The sequence below is a fragment of the Pteropus vampyrus genome, unplaced genomic scaffold, assembly GCF_000151845.1.
Source record: "Pteropus vampyrus isolate Shadow unplaced genomic scaffold, Pvam_2.0 Scaffold87, whole genome shotgun sequence".
NCBI classification, from domain to species: Eukaryota; Metazoa; Chordata; class Mammalia; order Chiroptera; family Pteropodidae; genus Pteropus; species Pteropus vampyrus.
This window is the reverse complement of record NW_011888868.1, coordinates 6,365,558-6,381,392: the sequence shown is the minus strand read 5'-3', so window position 1 is coordinate 6,381,392 and position 15,835 is coordinate 6,365,558. Positions and strand designations below refer to the sequence as shown.

Below are 15,835 nucleotides of genomic sequence, written 5' to 3'. Positions count from 1 at the left end.
AATATCTCCTGTTATAGGTCATGTTCATTTGCTGTGTTGAGAAGGGTATTTCACCTCTGTTGTATTCTTCTCCCACACCCATAACCCTAGTCTAATCATGAGAAAAACATCAGGCAAACTGAAGAAAGGGACAAAGTATCTGACTAGGATGCCTCAACACTCTCAAGATCATGAAAACCAAGGAAAGTGTGAGAAACTGTCACAGGCCAGAGGAGAATACAGAGACATAATGAGTAAATGTAATGTAGTATCCTGGATGGGGTTCTGGGACAGAAAAAAAGACATTAGTAGAAAAACTGTTGAAATCCAAATAAAGTTTAGAGTTTTGTTAATAGTATGTTGGTTTCTTGGTTTTGACAAATGGTAATTCAAGACACTAATATTAGGGGAAACTGGATGAGAGATATATGGAAACTATACTATTTTTCAACTTTTCTATAAATTTAAAATTATTCCAAAATTAAGTGTATTAAAAGATAAAGAATCCATTTGTGCCCTCATTTTCAATTATTTGGAATCTATACCAAGGAGTAGAACTGTTGGGTCTTATGATAATCCTATGTCTAACCTTTTGAGGAAGAGCCAAAACTTTTCACAGTGGCTGTACAATTTTACTTTCCCACCAGCAACTGTATGAAGATTTTAATTTCTCCATATCTTCATCAACATTCATTTGTTCCTACTATTTTTACTATGGTCATTCTAGTTGGTATGAAGTGATATCTCACTGTGGCTTTGATTTGCATTTTTCTTGTAAGATGATGCTGAGCATCTTTTCATGCACTATTGGCCACTTGTGTATCTTCTTTACATTAATGTCTATTCAAGTCCTTTACCCATTTTTGAATTGGGTTGTTTGCTCTATTGTTATTGTGTCATAGGAGTTCTTATATTCTAAATATTAAGTCCTTATCAGATATATGATTTGCAAAAATATTCTCATTCTGTGGGCTGTCTTTTCACTCTTTTGATAGTGATCTTTTTTTTTTTAACAGTAAGGCATATATATATTTACACTGTGTGTTCACCTCCCGTAGTTAGATTTCTTTCTGTTACCACATATTTGATCCCCCTTACCCCGCCTACCTCCCTCTTCCCCACTCCTCCCTATCCTCTGGTAACCACTAGTCTATTGTCCATCTCCCTGAGTCTCTGTCTGTTTGTCCTGTACATTTGTGCTTTTAGGTTTATATCCCATATGTAAGTGATATCATGTGATTTTCAACTTTTTCTGTCTGGCTTATTTCGCTTAGCACGATTATTCAAGGTCCATCCATGTTGTTGCAAATGGCAGTATTTCATCTCTTCTTATGGCTGAGTAATAGTCCATTTTATATATGTACCACAACTTCTTTATCCAGTTATCTATTATAGGACACTTCGGTTGCTTCCATGTCCTGGCCACCGTGAATAATGCTGCTATGAACATCGGTGTGCAAATATCTTTTCAGATATGGGTTTTCAAGTCTTTGAGGTAAATACCCAGTAGAGGGATTCCTGGATCATATGGTAGATCAATTCTTAGCTTTTCGAGAAACCTCCATACTGTTTTCCATAGTGGCTGTACCAATTTGCAGTCCCACAAGCAGCGTGTGAGGGTTCCTTTTTCTCTATATCCTCTCCAGCATTTGTTATTACTTGTCCTGTTGATTACAGCTATTCTAATAGGTGTGAGATGGTATCTCATTGTGGTTTTGATTTGCATTTCCCTTATAGCTAGCGATGTTGAGAATCTTTTCATATATTTGTTGGCTATTTGCATGTCCTCTAGGGAGAAGTGTCTTTTCAGGTCTTCTGTCCATTTTTTTATTGAATCGTTTGGTTTTTTGTTGTTGCTATTGAGTCATATGAGTTCTTTGTATATTTTGGATATTCGGCCCTTTTTGGAGGCGTTGCTTGCAAATATATTTTCCCATTCGGATGATTGTCCCTTTACCTTGTTGATGGTTTCTTTTGCTGAGCAGAAGCTTTTTAGTTTGATGTAGTCCCATTCATTTATTTTAGTTTTTACTTCCCTTGCCTTTGAGGTCAAATTCATAAAATCCTCTTTAAGTCCAAAGTCTTTGAGTTTTGTTCCTATGTTTTCTTCTATGCATTTTATTGTTTCGGGTCTTATATTCAGGTCCTGAATCCATTTTAAGTTAATTTTGGTGTGTGGTGATAGACAACAGTCTAATTTCATTCCTTTGCAGGAGAAGTTTTTAGTTTTAATAAAGTCTACTTTATTTTTCTTTTGTTGCCTATGCTTTTGGTATTATATTTAAGAAACTGTCACTAAATGCAAGGTTATGTAGATTTGCTTCTATGTTCTCCTAAAGTTTTATAGTTTTAGCTCTTACATTTAGGTCATTGATCGATTTTGAGTTAATTTTTATAATATGGTGTAAGATAAAGGGTCCAGCTTTATTTTGTGTGTGTGGATATCCAGTCTTCTCGGCACCATTTGTTGAAAGAATTGTTCTTTACTCATTGAATGGTCTTGGTGCTTCTCTCAAAAATCAGTTGATCATAGATGTGAGGGTTTATTTTCTGGACTCTTGATCCTATTTGATTGGTCTATGTCTACCCTTACACCAATGCCATACTGTTTTGATTAATTTGCAGTAAAATTTGAAACCAGAGTGTGAGTCCTCCAACTTTGTTCTAATTCAACATTGTTTTGACTCTTTAGGAGTCCTTTGAAATTCCATATGAATTTCAAAATGGGTTTTTCTATTTCTGAAAATAGAAGTCATTGGAATTTTGATAGGGATTGCACTGAATCTATAGTTCATTTTGGGTAGAATTGTCATGTTAATAATATTAAGTGTTCCACTCCATAAACATGAGATATCTCTATATTTATTTATATCTGCTTTAATTGCTTTTAGCAATGTTTTGTAGTTTTCAGTGCACAAGTTTTACACTTTCTTGGTTAAACTTATTCCTAAGTATTTTATTCTTTTTTATGCTATTATAAGTGGAGTTGCTTTCTTTTCTTTTTAGATCATTCATTACTGGTATATAGAAATAAAACTAATTTTTGTGTTAATTTTGTATCTTGCAATTTTGCTATCATAACAGCATTATTCACAGTAGCCAAAAGGTGGAAACTATTCAAGCATCCATTACAGAAGAATAGATAAACAAATAGTGATATAACATACAATGAATTATTATTTATCCATAAAAAAAGAAAAAGGTATTGATGCATGGATGAACCTTGAAAAATATGCTGAGTGAAATAAACCAGTCACAAAAGGACAAATAGTTTATCATTCCACTTATATGGAATATCTAGATAGGTAAATTCATTGAGAAAGAAAGTAGATTATAAGTAACCAGGGGCTGTGGGGAAGGAAAAATGGGTAGTTATTGTTTAATGGGTACAGAGTTTCTGTGTGGGGTGATCAAAAATTTCGGAAATAAATAGTGGTAATAGTTGCATAACATTGAGAATGTAATGTCATTGAATTGTACACTTAAAAATTGCTAAAGTGGCAAGTTTTATGTTAGATATACTTTACCACAATAAAAAATAGTTTAAAAAATAAGGACTGTGAAGGTAACTTGGTCAAACTATGGTCCCAAAGCTGAATCCTTTATGACACACTAGCATTCTCTGCTTGCACACTTCCAGTGATGTGGAGCTCACCAAGTCAAACCAAAACAAAAGCAAACTAAAACAAAAATGCAGAACTCTTTTTTAAACAGTAATTATTCAGACACACACACAAAGTTATGCATTGAAGTAGGGCTTTGCTCAAGGCAGCACACACATCTATGGTTTTTAAACAAGACAAGATTGAAGTCCAAAAACATCTCTTCCCGATCGTCAGGTCTGGAGATTGGTCTTGATCATGGCAAATTGGCCCAGGTAGCTTTCACACCATTGGTAATCGAAGACTGGCACTTTCAGTTTTCAAATTATAGGCTGTAACCTATTAATGGGCTATGAATTTTATTTGATATGCCATGATAAAATTAAATAGAATCAAATAGAAGTTATCGTGTGGAGCAAGAGAATTATGTGTTACAAAAAAAGGTAAAGGCTTACTTTCACCCTCTTCCCCATCCTCCCTTTTCCCCAACAACCAACATTTTCTTTCTTATACAATTTTCAAATTTTTAAAATATATAATAAAATAAAAATATAAGCAACAAGAAATATTTTATTCTCTCCTTTTCACAAAAGATGGCATACTCTAACACTGTTCTGCATTTTTCATTTTTCACTGAATCTAGCTTAGAAATCTTTTTATATCAATACATAAGGAAGTTTCCTCATTTTTTTATGGCTATATAACAGATGTATCATAATTTTGCGATAATTCCTGTTTGGACATTTAGGTTATTTCCACAATTTTGGACATAGTGATGCGATGAATAATTTTATAGATACATCATCTGTACATGGTGAAGTATATTTGCAGAATACATTTTCTGACATGAAATTACTGGGCCAAAGGGCATATACATTTGTAATTTTTATAAATATTTCCAAATTGCTTTCTGTAGAGGGCTGTACCAATATACTCCCACCATCATCTTATGAGAGGGTCTCTTTCCTTGACCTTACCAATGTGATATTACCAGATTTTTGCAATCTGAGAAGTGAAAAATAGTATTTCAATATGATTTAATTTGTTTTCATCTTATTTTAGGTTGAATATCATTTCATGTATCTTAGAACCATTAACAGTTTCTCTTCTGTAAATTGTCATATCTTTTGCCCACTTTTCTATTGAGTTATTAGTCTTATTGGCTTCTAAGTTCTCTATGTTCATTAGAGAGATAAGCCTTTGGTCTATGATAGGAGTCGAAAAAAATTTTTAAATTTCTAATTCATTTATGTTTTGATTTTGCTAATAGTGTATTGTTTTTGCCATGCACACTTTTGAAAGTTTTTATTTTTATGTAGTCAAATTTGTCAATTTTCTATGGCTTTTCAAAAGTCCTTTTCTCTTCATACTTACTAAGGAATCCTTAGATTGGGTTTCTGTTCACTGTTTAGGGTGTTCACACAAATAAAGTTATACCATTTATAGTATTCTATGACTTTTTTCATTTAATATATTCTGGACATCCTTCCATTTGAGAGATAAATATCCACTTCAGTTGTTTTAGTGGCTGTGTGCTGTGCCATGGTACTGATGCTTAGTGATTCATCATACACTATTAATGGGCAAGTGAGTCCCAGTTTTCAGTATTACAAACAAATTTTGCATGAGTCCTAGTGAGTTGTCAGGCTAGGATATGTGAGAATGTGCACAGCCAGGAGAGCAGGCTTAAAATGTACTTGTTTAAATGGAAAAAAAAGTGGCGTAGATGATAGAGCCTCTATTCATCCCTCAGGTGACCAAAGCAAAGCTGTGATAGAAACAAGGAGCAAACAGCAAGGAAAAATAGCCTTGGATCTAGATGAACAAGCCATACAACTATAGAAAAATCTAAGAAATCACCCTGCAACTGTAGCAGCCTGACTCTGCCTGACCATGTCCTGCTCAAACGAGTTAGTTCCTGACTGCACCCCCGCTTCCCAGGACTCTCTGACATGGCAGTCCAAAAATCCGCTTAACCTATTAAGCTGGTTTCCTTATAGTTTGGCAGCCAATCAACGTTTTCCTTATGTTCTCTTTCCTATATTAATATCTATAGTATATCTTGTACTGTCTATAGTAAATATTGTATAAAACTGACCATTATGTTATGGTTGGGGCTCAACCGTTGGATAAGAATCCGCTGAGCTGGTGCCGACATCAATAAACGCTGCTTCCTGCTTATAGCCTTGGTGCCTCGTCCCTCTGTTCGAGAATCCTGCAACACAATGGAAGAAGGTAGGACGGGGCGAGGACGTGAGGCTGCCTGATCCTGAGCAGCTGAGTGGGACAGAGGCTGCAGACACCTCTTAAAGGGGCTGCGTCTGTGAGTGGACTTTTGCAGTGATGTACCTGCTTGCTCTGAGCGACAGTGCTGGTTTGGCTGTGCAGGGACTTAAGAGAGGACACTGAGTTGACCCAGTGAGGGCTGAGGCGAGACTCACTCTGTACAGAAGTGCCAGTGGTATCCCTTGTTCCTCTGTTGAGCCCTCCCCTATCCTAGTGCTCAGACGCAGCACCGCCATAGCTGAGACATCATCAAACTGGATAACAGAAGTCGCTCTGCCCAGAGGAGTCCCTGAAACTCCACCACCCGCCACTCACAGCCCCACCCAAGCCACACCCAGGTGTATCCTGGAGATTGGTCTCGGGAGTCAAATGCCCCTTGCTGAGCAGCACCTAGTCTTACACTGGTGGCCGCTGATTGCAGTTTCTGGTGAGGCCTCTTGAGGCAACTATAAACACAGTATGTGTGGATTGCTTGCTGAATCTTAATAGCTGGTCTCAGAGGGGCAGAGGCTTGGGCTAAATTTGGCCTGCAGCCGAACCCCTCTCAGGACTGTGCCACTGGACACCTACTACGCAAAGCCATGCTAATAAGACCAGGAGACTTAGAAGCATTGCTTAGTACATAGAAACAGACACAGAAAGGCAGCCAAAATGGGAAGACAAAGAAGCAGAAACCATATAAGAGAACAGAACAGAGATCAAGAAATAATGGAGTCAAGCAATCTAACAGATGCAGAGTTCAAAACACTGGTTATAAAGATGCTCAATGAACTTATGGGAAGTGTAGCTGAATTCAATGAGAACTTCAACAAAGAGTTAAAAAATATAGAAACGAAATGGAAATTATAAAAGGGAACCAGTCAGAAATGAAGAACACATTATATGAGATGAGAAGTATATTATATGGAATAAACAAAGTGAATAAAGAAGAGGATCAAACCACAGATATAGAGAATGGGAAAGCCAAGGACACTCAATCAGAATGTCAAGAAAAAAGAAGCCAAGACTATATTAATAATTTAAGAAGCCTATGGGACACTATTAAAGGTAAAAATATCCATGTCATAGGGATACCTGAAGAGGGAGAACAAGAAGTTGAATATGTATTTGAAGAAATAATGATGGAAAACTTCCCTAACCTGGTGAAGGAAATAGATGTAAAACCCCAGGAAGCTTAGAGAATCTCAAAAACCAGGAACCCAAAGAGGCCCACACCAAGACACATCATAATTAAAATGCCAAAGTTTATATACAAAGAGAGAATATTAAAAGCAGCAAAAGAAAAGCAGTTACCTACAAGGGAGTGCCCATAAGACTGGCAGCTGATTTCTTAAAAGAAACTATGCAGAACAGAAGGGCTTGGCACAAAATATTCGACGTGATGAAAACCTAGGATCTACAACCAAGAATACTTTATCCAGCAAAGCTATCACTTAGAGTCGAAGGACAGATAAAGAGCTTCCCAGACAAAAATAAGCAAAAGGAATTTATCATCACCAAGCCAGTATTACAGGAAATGTTGGAGGGACTTCTTTAAGAAAAAACATATACCAAAAACAAGAATAACAACTACATTCCTATCAACAAGTACCTCAAATGGAAAAGAGTTAAGGTTATTGCACTAAATGAAATGGGTCGGGTAGAGAAAGACAAATATCACATGATTTCATGTACATGTGGAATCTAAAGAGCAAAATAAACAACAACAAAAGTGAAAATAAATTCATAGATATAAAGAATATTTTGAGGGCTACTAGACGGGAGGGGCAAAAACAGACATGGAGATGCAGAGTGTAGCATGGGGAAGATGGTAAATAATGTAATAAATATGTAAGGGAAAGAGGGGTACTAGATTTAGTGGGGTGATCACTTTGCGAGTTATGTGGATCTCAGATCACTATTCTATACAACTGATACTGGTATATTATTGGATGCCAACTATAAGTGAAAAAAACATTGAATTGTACAATGTAAATACAAGCAACTAATTGTCTATTATATTTCAATAAAGACAAAAAAATATTTCAATGTAAAAAAAAAAAAGCAAAAAAAAAAAGTACTTGTTTCATTTATTTCTTCACTGGCAGAGCCCCCTAGTGGCTCAAGCATAAGAAAGACAGTCAGACTTAGAGACCTGGCTTTTCTTGCATAGAATGAAACTGAAGGGGCTTTGAAATCTAATTCAACTTCCTCACTTGACACATGGTGAAAATGAAACCTTAGAAGGCTGGTAGCTTGTTCTAGCTCACCAAGCACAATAAGCCTAGAGTTTGGCTCAGAACCCAGGGCTCTCAACCCCTGGTCTGCAGCTCTGCCAGTGCCAGGCTGTTTCTTTTATTGTGTAACCTCAAATTCTCCAACATGTTCAGCAAGTTACAGTGTCTCAAAAGAGTGGCCAAATAAATCTTGCTTTCACTTAAGAAAAATCAATGTCTCTGTGTTATCAGTGAAAGGAAAGAGAGTACTAGACTGCTGCAAGCTCACCTCTCCTTTCCCTCTTCTCTGGCTTCGGCATCCTTGTTGGGAAAAGCAGCCTTGCTTCTGTGTGCCTATCACCACCACCACCAGCACAGAAGAACTGCGATGGGACCGAAGAGAGCCATGGGGACTGGCGAGATGGCAGTCCTCAAAGTGCAAGGCAGCCAATACTCAGAAAGGCACATCTGTGCTGCTCCAGCATTTCTCTATTAGGGCCCTGAGGAACAGCCAACTGGTGAAAAAGGGACTCTGGGGAAAAGCTCTGGAGCTGTGTTTGCATTGACAAGCACATTGCTTTAACTAAATCTCCATGTTTATATCAAAAAGTGCGTCCTGTCTCACTAAATCGTTGGCTTCCTTTGTACAAAAACTTCTTTGCAGCCTTCTGGGGCTCAGCACATGGCTGTGTGTTGTTTTCTTTCTCTCCATTCTCTAAACGACCAGGACAGTTCGAATCTTTATGTTAAAATTCACTAATTATCCTCTTGTAATTGCAGCATGTATCCCAATCACTTGCATGGCCGTTGGTCTTGTATCTCTGGTGAGATTCCAAGATCTTTATTGGCAGGATTTGCCCTGGGTTCCCTTTCACTTAACCTCTTCCTGGACTTTTGCCCTACTCGCCTTGCCATATTTACACAGCACAATCTCACCCACTCTCTAAAGAAGAGAGCTTAGATCCTAGGGTCTCTTGTATCAAATGGAGGGAAGTAAATATTTAAATTTTGTACCTTTGGTTCCAGGTCCTGTTAATTCATTGCTCTTCTGATTCTCACAACAGCCTGAGAAGATGTCATTCCCACAGATGAAGGGGCAGACTTGGACTTCAAAGCAGTTTCCACTATAAGGAATGCCCATGAACTCTCTTACAAGAAAATGAGTATTCCCAGAAAAAAAACACCCCCTCTCTCTTCTTTCTCTTCCCATGGCTTTTTCTGGAATCTAGAACTGTATTCTAACAGCATATTCTGACTGGCTAACAAGCAGTTCAAGGATTATCAAAGATGGGATGTGTCTTGACTAAGGGCACTCACAATTTACAACATAGCTGGCATCGAAGAATCCACATCTCTTCTCAACTCCGAGGTGGGGCACCAAATGAGGCGTTACAGTAGGCTAGGCATGCCTGGAAATCCAGTTCAAGATGTATCCCTTGCCAACTAACAAAAGGCCCCATTTCGGCAAGTCTGCGCCTCCTGGAGAATCTTTACTTATACCTCCGCAAACCCTCCTCCAATCAAAAGGCAAAAACATTCTTCTCTTTGCTTAAGACAAAAATGAACAAGTAAGGAAATGGATTTTATTCAGGGTATTGCAATAGAGAGAGCACCCTAAATATGAAGATCAGAGTGTCTAGGCAGGGTGGTTTTGCCTTAGACTTTCATAGGGAGGAAGATGGGGTGTTTTATAGTTGGGACTAATTTGTAATCAGAAGTTTCAGTCAGGTGAACTGGAATATTTATCTCCATATCTAGCTAGTTTCAGGGGAACAGAGCTCTAATCTCAGCTAATAATTCACGATACAAAGAATAGGAAGTTGGGGGGAGTCTCAGTCTGCCCTTAGGAAAAAGGGAGCGGAGTCTTTGTCTGACCTTGCCGCGGGTAAACAAAGGGGTCATCTGCAGTCTTATGTGAGCCGTGAAAAATTGTGGAGAGTTTTATCTAAGTCATCGGGAGAAGGGGTGTTCTTCAGTGGGCATTCCCCAGAACACTGAGGTTTCTTAACCATTCCCCTTTCTCGGGAGCATAGGGCTCAAGTAATGTTCAACAATGTCACTCTTCTTTACCAGGGAAACTTTCTGGAAGCAAAAACCTGTACTTCCTATTATTGATCAAAGGGCTGCTTAAGATGTAAATTAAGTTGTTTAAAACAAGATAGAAAGACAAATGCCTTAAAAGGAGGTCTTTTTGGTCACGTCGGTAAAGCATCGTATAGCTTCCTAGACTTCCAACTGCAAGTACCGGAGAGCAACGCGCCACTTCCTCCCGCACGAAGGGCGGGAATCTAGAGCCTCGCTACATCTAGGGAACTATCGTTAATTGGCGGAATGATGGAAAGTGTAATTTTAGCGGGTCTTCATTTTTAGGAAAGTAATTTAGAAGTTCTTCAAACAAGGCACGGACACAGAAGCAATAAAGTAACATCATCACCACGGGGGAAAGAACACCTTACTCCAAGGAACGTACTGAACTGAGGTCAGAACTCCGGCTGCTTTCCCAGGGGTCTCCTTTCCGGCCAGGTCGTGCTTTCTTACTGATGCGTCTTCTCATTGGCCGGTTGACAGGTGACGGCGCCTGCGCGCTGCGTTCCTCTGAGGGCGGTGGGCAGGCGCCATTTTGGCCCCAGAGGTGCTTCTGGGAAGTCGAGCGCCGACGCGCACGCTTGCCTGCCTCTCGGTTACGGCGTCTTCTGTCTGGGCTTCTAGGTCGAAGTGTTCGCGTTTGCAACTGCTGTTCTACTCTCCTCACCCTCTAGACAGGCGGGAGCCTTTGAGCACCGGGCCGCGCCATCGGAGTCGCACCGCGGGGAAGGAGGTGACGGGGGCGGCGCGGCGCGCGGACACTCCCCGCCGAGAGCCCTCCTGGCATGGACTCAGAATATTACAGCGGCGACCAGTCAGGTGGGGCAAGGGCCTGGGCTCTGAGCAGGTTGGCGGGGCGGTTACTTGGCGGAGCTGGCCTCGCACCCCCTCTGGGGAGGGGAAGGGGGCCCCAGGGAAAGGCCCCTCCCGGACTGGGCCCGATCTAGACTGAATCGGAGCGCGAGAGCTCGCTGGCCGGCTGCGGGCTGCGAAGTTAGAACCTAGGGGAGGGGGATTCCAGAGGGGAAGCCGTCTTCTGAATCGGCGAAGGTTTTTGATAAAATTGGGAAGCCACTTTATTGTGTTAAGCGTTTAATACGTGCAAAGCCCTAGGGAAGGTCTCTCCTGTTACCGAATTTTTTTTCAGTTGAGAGTGTTTTTCGAGAATTCAAGGGAACTGTTCAGTGGTGGAGGTGGGAGCTAGGGTGCGGGATCTTACCTAGGCATTTTATTCCGAGTTAGGGCTAGTTTAGTCTCGTAACACTCGTTTCCTAGCCAAGAAAACGTAGGACCCTTGTTCGAATTGTATAATTATTTTAGTATAAGGTGTGTACCAGTGGCACTTATTGGTAATTTTTGTGCCTTTCCTTCCCCTTGAGATCTTTCCTCTTTCTCCTCACTGAAGTTTGGTCTCCTTTCTTACCTGTTTATTCAGTAAACACTTATTGGGCCCCATTCTGCTAACGCTGTGCTAGGCACCAGAAATACAAAGGTGAATTAAGACAGGACCTGGGGGCGGAGTGGGGGGGAGGGGGCGGCGGAGAAAACGTTAAATTTGCCTTCCCTTTGTGTCTTAGTCCAATTCAGTATCTATCAGAAGTGCTTTAAACGTTAATCTCTTTTCTGTTTTAAGTTCACTTCGATTCTTATATATATGACGGAATAGTTACGACTAAAAACACTTTTTTAAGTATGCACTGCTGTTTTGCTTAAAATACTTTCCTGGTGTTTTCACAGTAGTTTTTCAGTTCATTTGTGTTTTAAAATTATTTCTGAAATAAGCAGTTATGTATAATACATGTTTAAAGATTAAGTGCTAAAAGACATGAAAAAATAGCAGTTCTTAACTTTCTTTTAATATATATTTATCTCCCTCTTCCTAATTTATGCTCTCTTGTTGCATCATTTTTAGGCATTCCGTGATGATTCCTTTTATGCTTGGATAGGACGTTAGCCTCTTAAAGCCCTCTTCTCCCCCATGCTCTCACTGTTGCAATATAATTGTTAAATTTCAAAATTATTTTTTTTTATTATGGCTGTATATTCTTTACTCTTTAGCTGAGTAGACTAACTCTTTAGTATGATAGTGATGCCACTCTTATGCAGCTTTTTAGTTTTCCTGTAGTTGATAGCTTTATTTAAAAATTTTTTTTTATTTTTATTGAATTTCTAACCAAGTCTTCCCATATCCTCAAACAGCTCTAAATTCCTCTTAATACAATTTTACTTTATATTTTTAAAGTATTGGTTAAAGTGATGTAGAAATTCATTTTTACTGTTTCATAATATTATAGTTTATGTTTTACTTTAAGGAGATTACACTACTTCTGAACAGGAGTTCCTTGTGCTTTTCGTTCATAAACAAATACTGTACGTCAAGTACCAGGCAGTGTTCTGGGCTCCAGGGATTCAGCAGTGAACCAAAATTCTTGTTCTTTTGGCACTTTAATTCAATTGAGGAAAGAACTACATTAAACAAAATAACTTGATAAGTCACATACTACATTAGAAGGCGGTAAGTAAGTGCTGTGGAGAAAATAGACTAAGTTTTTAAGAAAGTTGAAATAGTTGCAGAGCACACTAGATGTTGTTGATTTGGTCCTTAGTGATGTTTCTTAAGCTTCACACTTTATGGTGTATTTTTGCTGCCATATATGTCACAATACATGTTATGATTGTTGGTATTTATGTATTATACTGGTTTCTTGTTTACAATATTAGCATCATTAGTCATGCTTCATCAGTGGTAACCTTTGCTCTTACATTATCCTTGATTCATTGTGTTCATTTCAGCTGTAGATGTCCTCCATCTTACACCTTAAGTGGGTTTTTGTTTTATTTTTAAGCAGATGATGGTGGCGCTACCCCAGTACAGGATGAACGGGATTCAGGGTCAGACGTTGAGGATGATGTAAATGAGCAGCACTCTGGATCAGACACTGGAAGTGTAGAACGTCATTCAGAGGTATTGGCTAAACAACATCTTTGGGGAGGCTTTTCCCTTGCATTCTATGAGACCTGTTTTATTTAGGAGTTGTAGAGACCCTGTCACAGACAGGGTATAGGCTTCAAACACTGTGAGTAAAGGATTTTCAATTTATAGAGAACTGCTTTAAAAATAAACAGATAGGGATGGTCTGGTTACTTATGAAATTAAGGGAAATAAGTTCTAGTTTGATCCCATTTTAGATATTATGCAGTTTCTGACTACTTAATTGATTCAGAAAATGGGCCAGGCCTTTGATATTTGATTGCTTCCCCATTCTCAAAAGGATATCTTACTGGGGCAGTGAGCATTTGCAAACTGAAGATATACCAATTAAAATCAAAAGTTATGAAGGTTATCAACTGTCAAAAATTATAGTTCAGAATATGGCTTTCTGAACTGTTCCAATGTACATAATTAACAAAGTACACGTAATTTAGAAAGTTGTTTTTGCTTAATAATACAGAGTAGTATTGGATCTTGTGTACAGCATTTCAACATACATAACATTTTTAAAACTGTTTAATTTGCTTCCTTGGTTATATAGTGTCGATTGTACAGTGTTAACAAAATAAGATTGGGACACTTCAATAAGTCAGTATGAGTTTTTGGTAAACACAAACTGAAACATAGGAATGATAAAGACGGCCAGATTTTCTTGTAAGAACTTGATATACCGTATATTTTGCTCAATTACACGTGCACAGGAAGTTGTCCAATTTTTAAGCAGTAGATACAGTTGTTAGAGATTATATTATTGACTCTATCCTTTGACGTTTCATAAGTATATTCATATATCAAAGCAAATATTTATTGATCTCCTGCTGTGTCAGGCTCTTTTGACTTATCAGTGACTAAATGAGGTCCTACCACCAATATCTTTACTTGGATTTATTTCACATTAGAGGGAGAAGGACATTAAAAATATACTTTTTTAAAAAAAATTGTATGGTTTCATAGAAAATGATAAATGCTGTGGATGGAGAAGGGAGAAAGTGGGAACGGAGTGAAGGATATCAGGATGAAGGGCAGATTTTGGTGTTAAGTAGGGAAATACAGTAGGCCTTATTAAGAAAGTGACATTTGTATCAAGGCATGAAGGAGGGTGAAGGAATAGCTACATGGCTGTGTAGAGGAAGAACATTCCAGGCAAAGACCCTAAGGTGGGAGTGTGCTTGCTGTCTTTAAGGAACGCCTAGGAGCTACTGTGGCTAGAGTGGAGTGAGTAAAGGACAGGTGTGATTAGAGAGCTAAATGGACTGGGAGAAAGTCTTATCTTTTAGTTATTTTGATGTCATGCGGATTTTTGTACACTCTTAAACATTCAGACTAAATTCTAATTAATCTAGTACTTGATAGGTAGAAATTACTTAATAGTGTAAACATTGCTATGGTATATTTAGTGGGTATATGGTATATCTTAAGTTTCTACTTTGGAAAACAGCATCAGGAACTTGGCTCATGGCCTCATGATTCAGTTATAAACGTAACACAAGCTTTTACCTTTTAGCACCTTCAACTCCTTGTCTGTAATGAAATGGATTTAAATAAATAAAAACACTTGTTGAAATTAGGAAATTATAAAAAAAGTATAAAGAAAAAATTAAAATCACTGTACTCTTATCACAGAAATAACTTAACTTTTTGATATTTTCCTACATTTTTAGTCTTGTATATAATGTATGTGTGCATTTTAAATTACTTGAAGTTTTTCTATGTATATTTTGTATCTATATAATTTCATCTCTTAGGATTATACCTTAAGTATTTCCCCATGTCATTAAAGATTCGCACTAAGCACGATTTTTAATGATTGCATAATATTTCATAATATGGATGCACTGTTACTTATTTAACAGTTTCCTAATTTTTGACATTTGGACTGTTTAGCTATTATAAATGGAACTGCCATGAACATTTTTATACATAAACATTTGTCCTCATTTTTTGCTTGCTTAGGAATCTTCCAAGAGAATTAACCAGAATAAAGAGGCTAAGATATTTTAAGGCTTTTCATAGATAGTCCTCTCCAGAAGGGTTATCCTAATTTGCTAAACTACTAGTAGTTTGAGAGTGCCAGTCATACCCTTTTTAAATGTTGAGTTTTGTTTTAATGCTCTTTTGCCTGTTTAAAATGGCTTCTGAGAAAAATTTTTGGATTTTTTTTTTTAGAAGCTAACGCGATGTTAAGAGTACAGGTATATTAAATGGAGCAGTGCAGATTACAAGCCGCAAACCTAAAAGATGTGTATTAGTTTCCTATTGCTTCCTTAAGAACTTGACACAGATTTACTGGCTGAAAACAACAAAGATTTGTCTTACAATTCTGAAGGTCAGAAGTCCAAATTGAATCTCACTGAGTTAAAATCAAAGTTTCTCCAGACTTGTGTTCCTTCTCTGGGGGAAAATCTGTTTGCTTGCCTTCTCCACCTCTGCAAGCCACTTGGATTTCGTGGCTGTGGTCCCTTTCTCCATCTTTGAAGCCAGCAGTATAGCATCTTTAAATCTCTTTTTCCAACCTCTGCTTCTGTCATCATATCTCGGTTTCTTCCTCTGGCCCTCCTGCCTCCCTCCTGTAAGGACCCTTGTAATTATATTGGGCCAACTCAGATAATTAAGGATAATCTCCCTACATCAAGATCCTTAATTATATCTGCACAGTCCTTTTTGCATGTTAAGTAACATTCACCCATTCCGAGGAC

General features: G+C 38.2%; 1 protein-coding gene across 18 annotated transcripts in view; it reads left to right on the top strand.

The window, feature by feature from the left end:
• The first annotated feature begins 10,670 nt into the window (after positions 1-10,670).
• IWS1 (IWS1, SUPT6H interacting protein) overlaps positions 10,671-15,835 on the top strand; it is a 65,254-nt gene continuing 60,089 nt past the window's right edge. For 11 of the 18 annotated variants that reach the window (XR_002781206.1, XR_002781205.1, XR_002781203.1 and 8 more), the window contains exons 1-2: positions 10,933-10,966; positions 12,994-13,112. Coding sequence is in view for 4 of the 18 variants with exons in the window: in XM_011363653.2 (XP_011361955.1) it covers positions 10,933-10,966; positions 12,994-13,112 (153 nt within the window). In the remaining 14 variants the exon portion in view is untranslated. Of the gene's footprint in view, positions 10,967-12,993; positions 13,113-15,835 lie in introns of all 18 variants that reach the window. The other 7 variants (XR_002781211.1, XR_002781212.1, XR_002781213.1 and 4 more) reach the window with 4 other exon arrangements.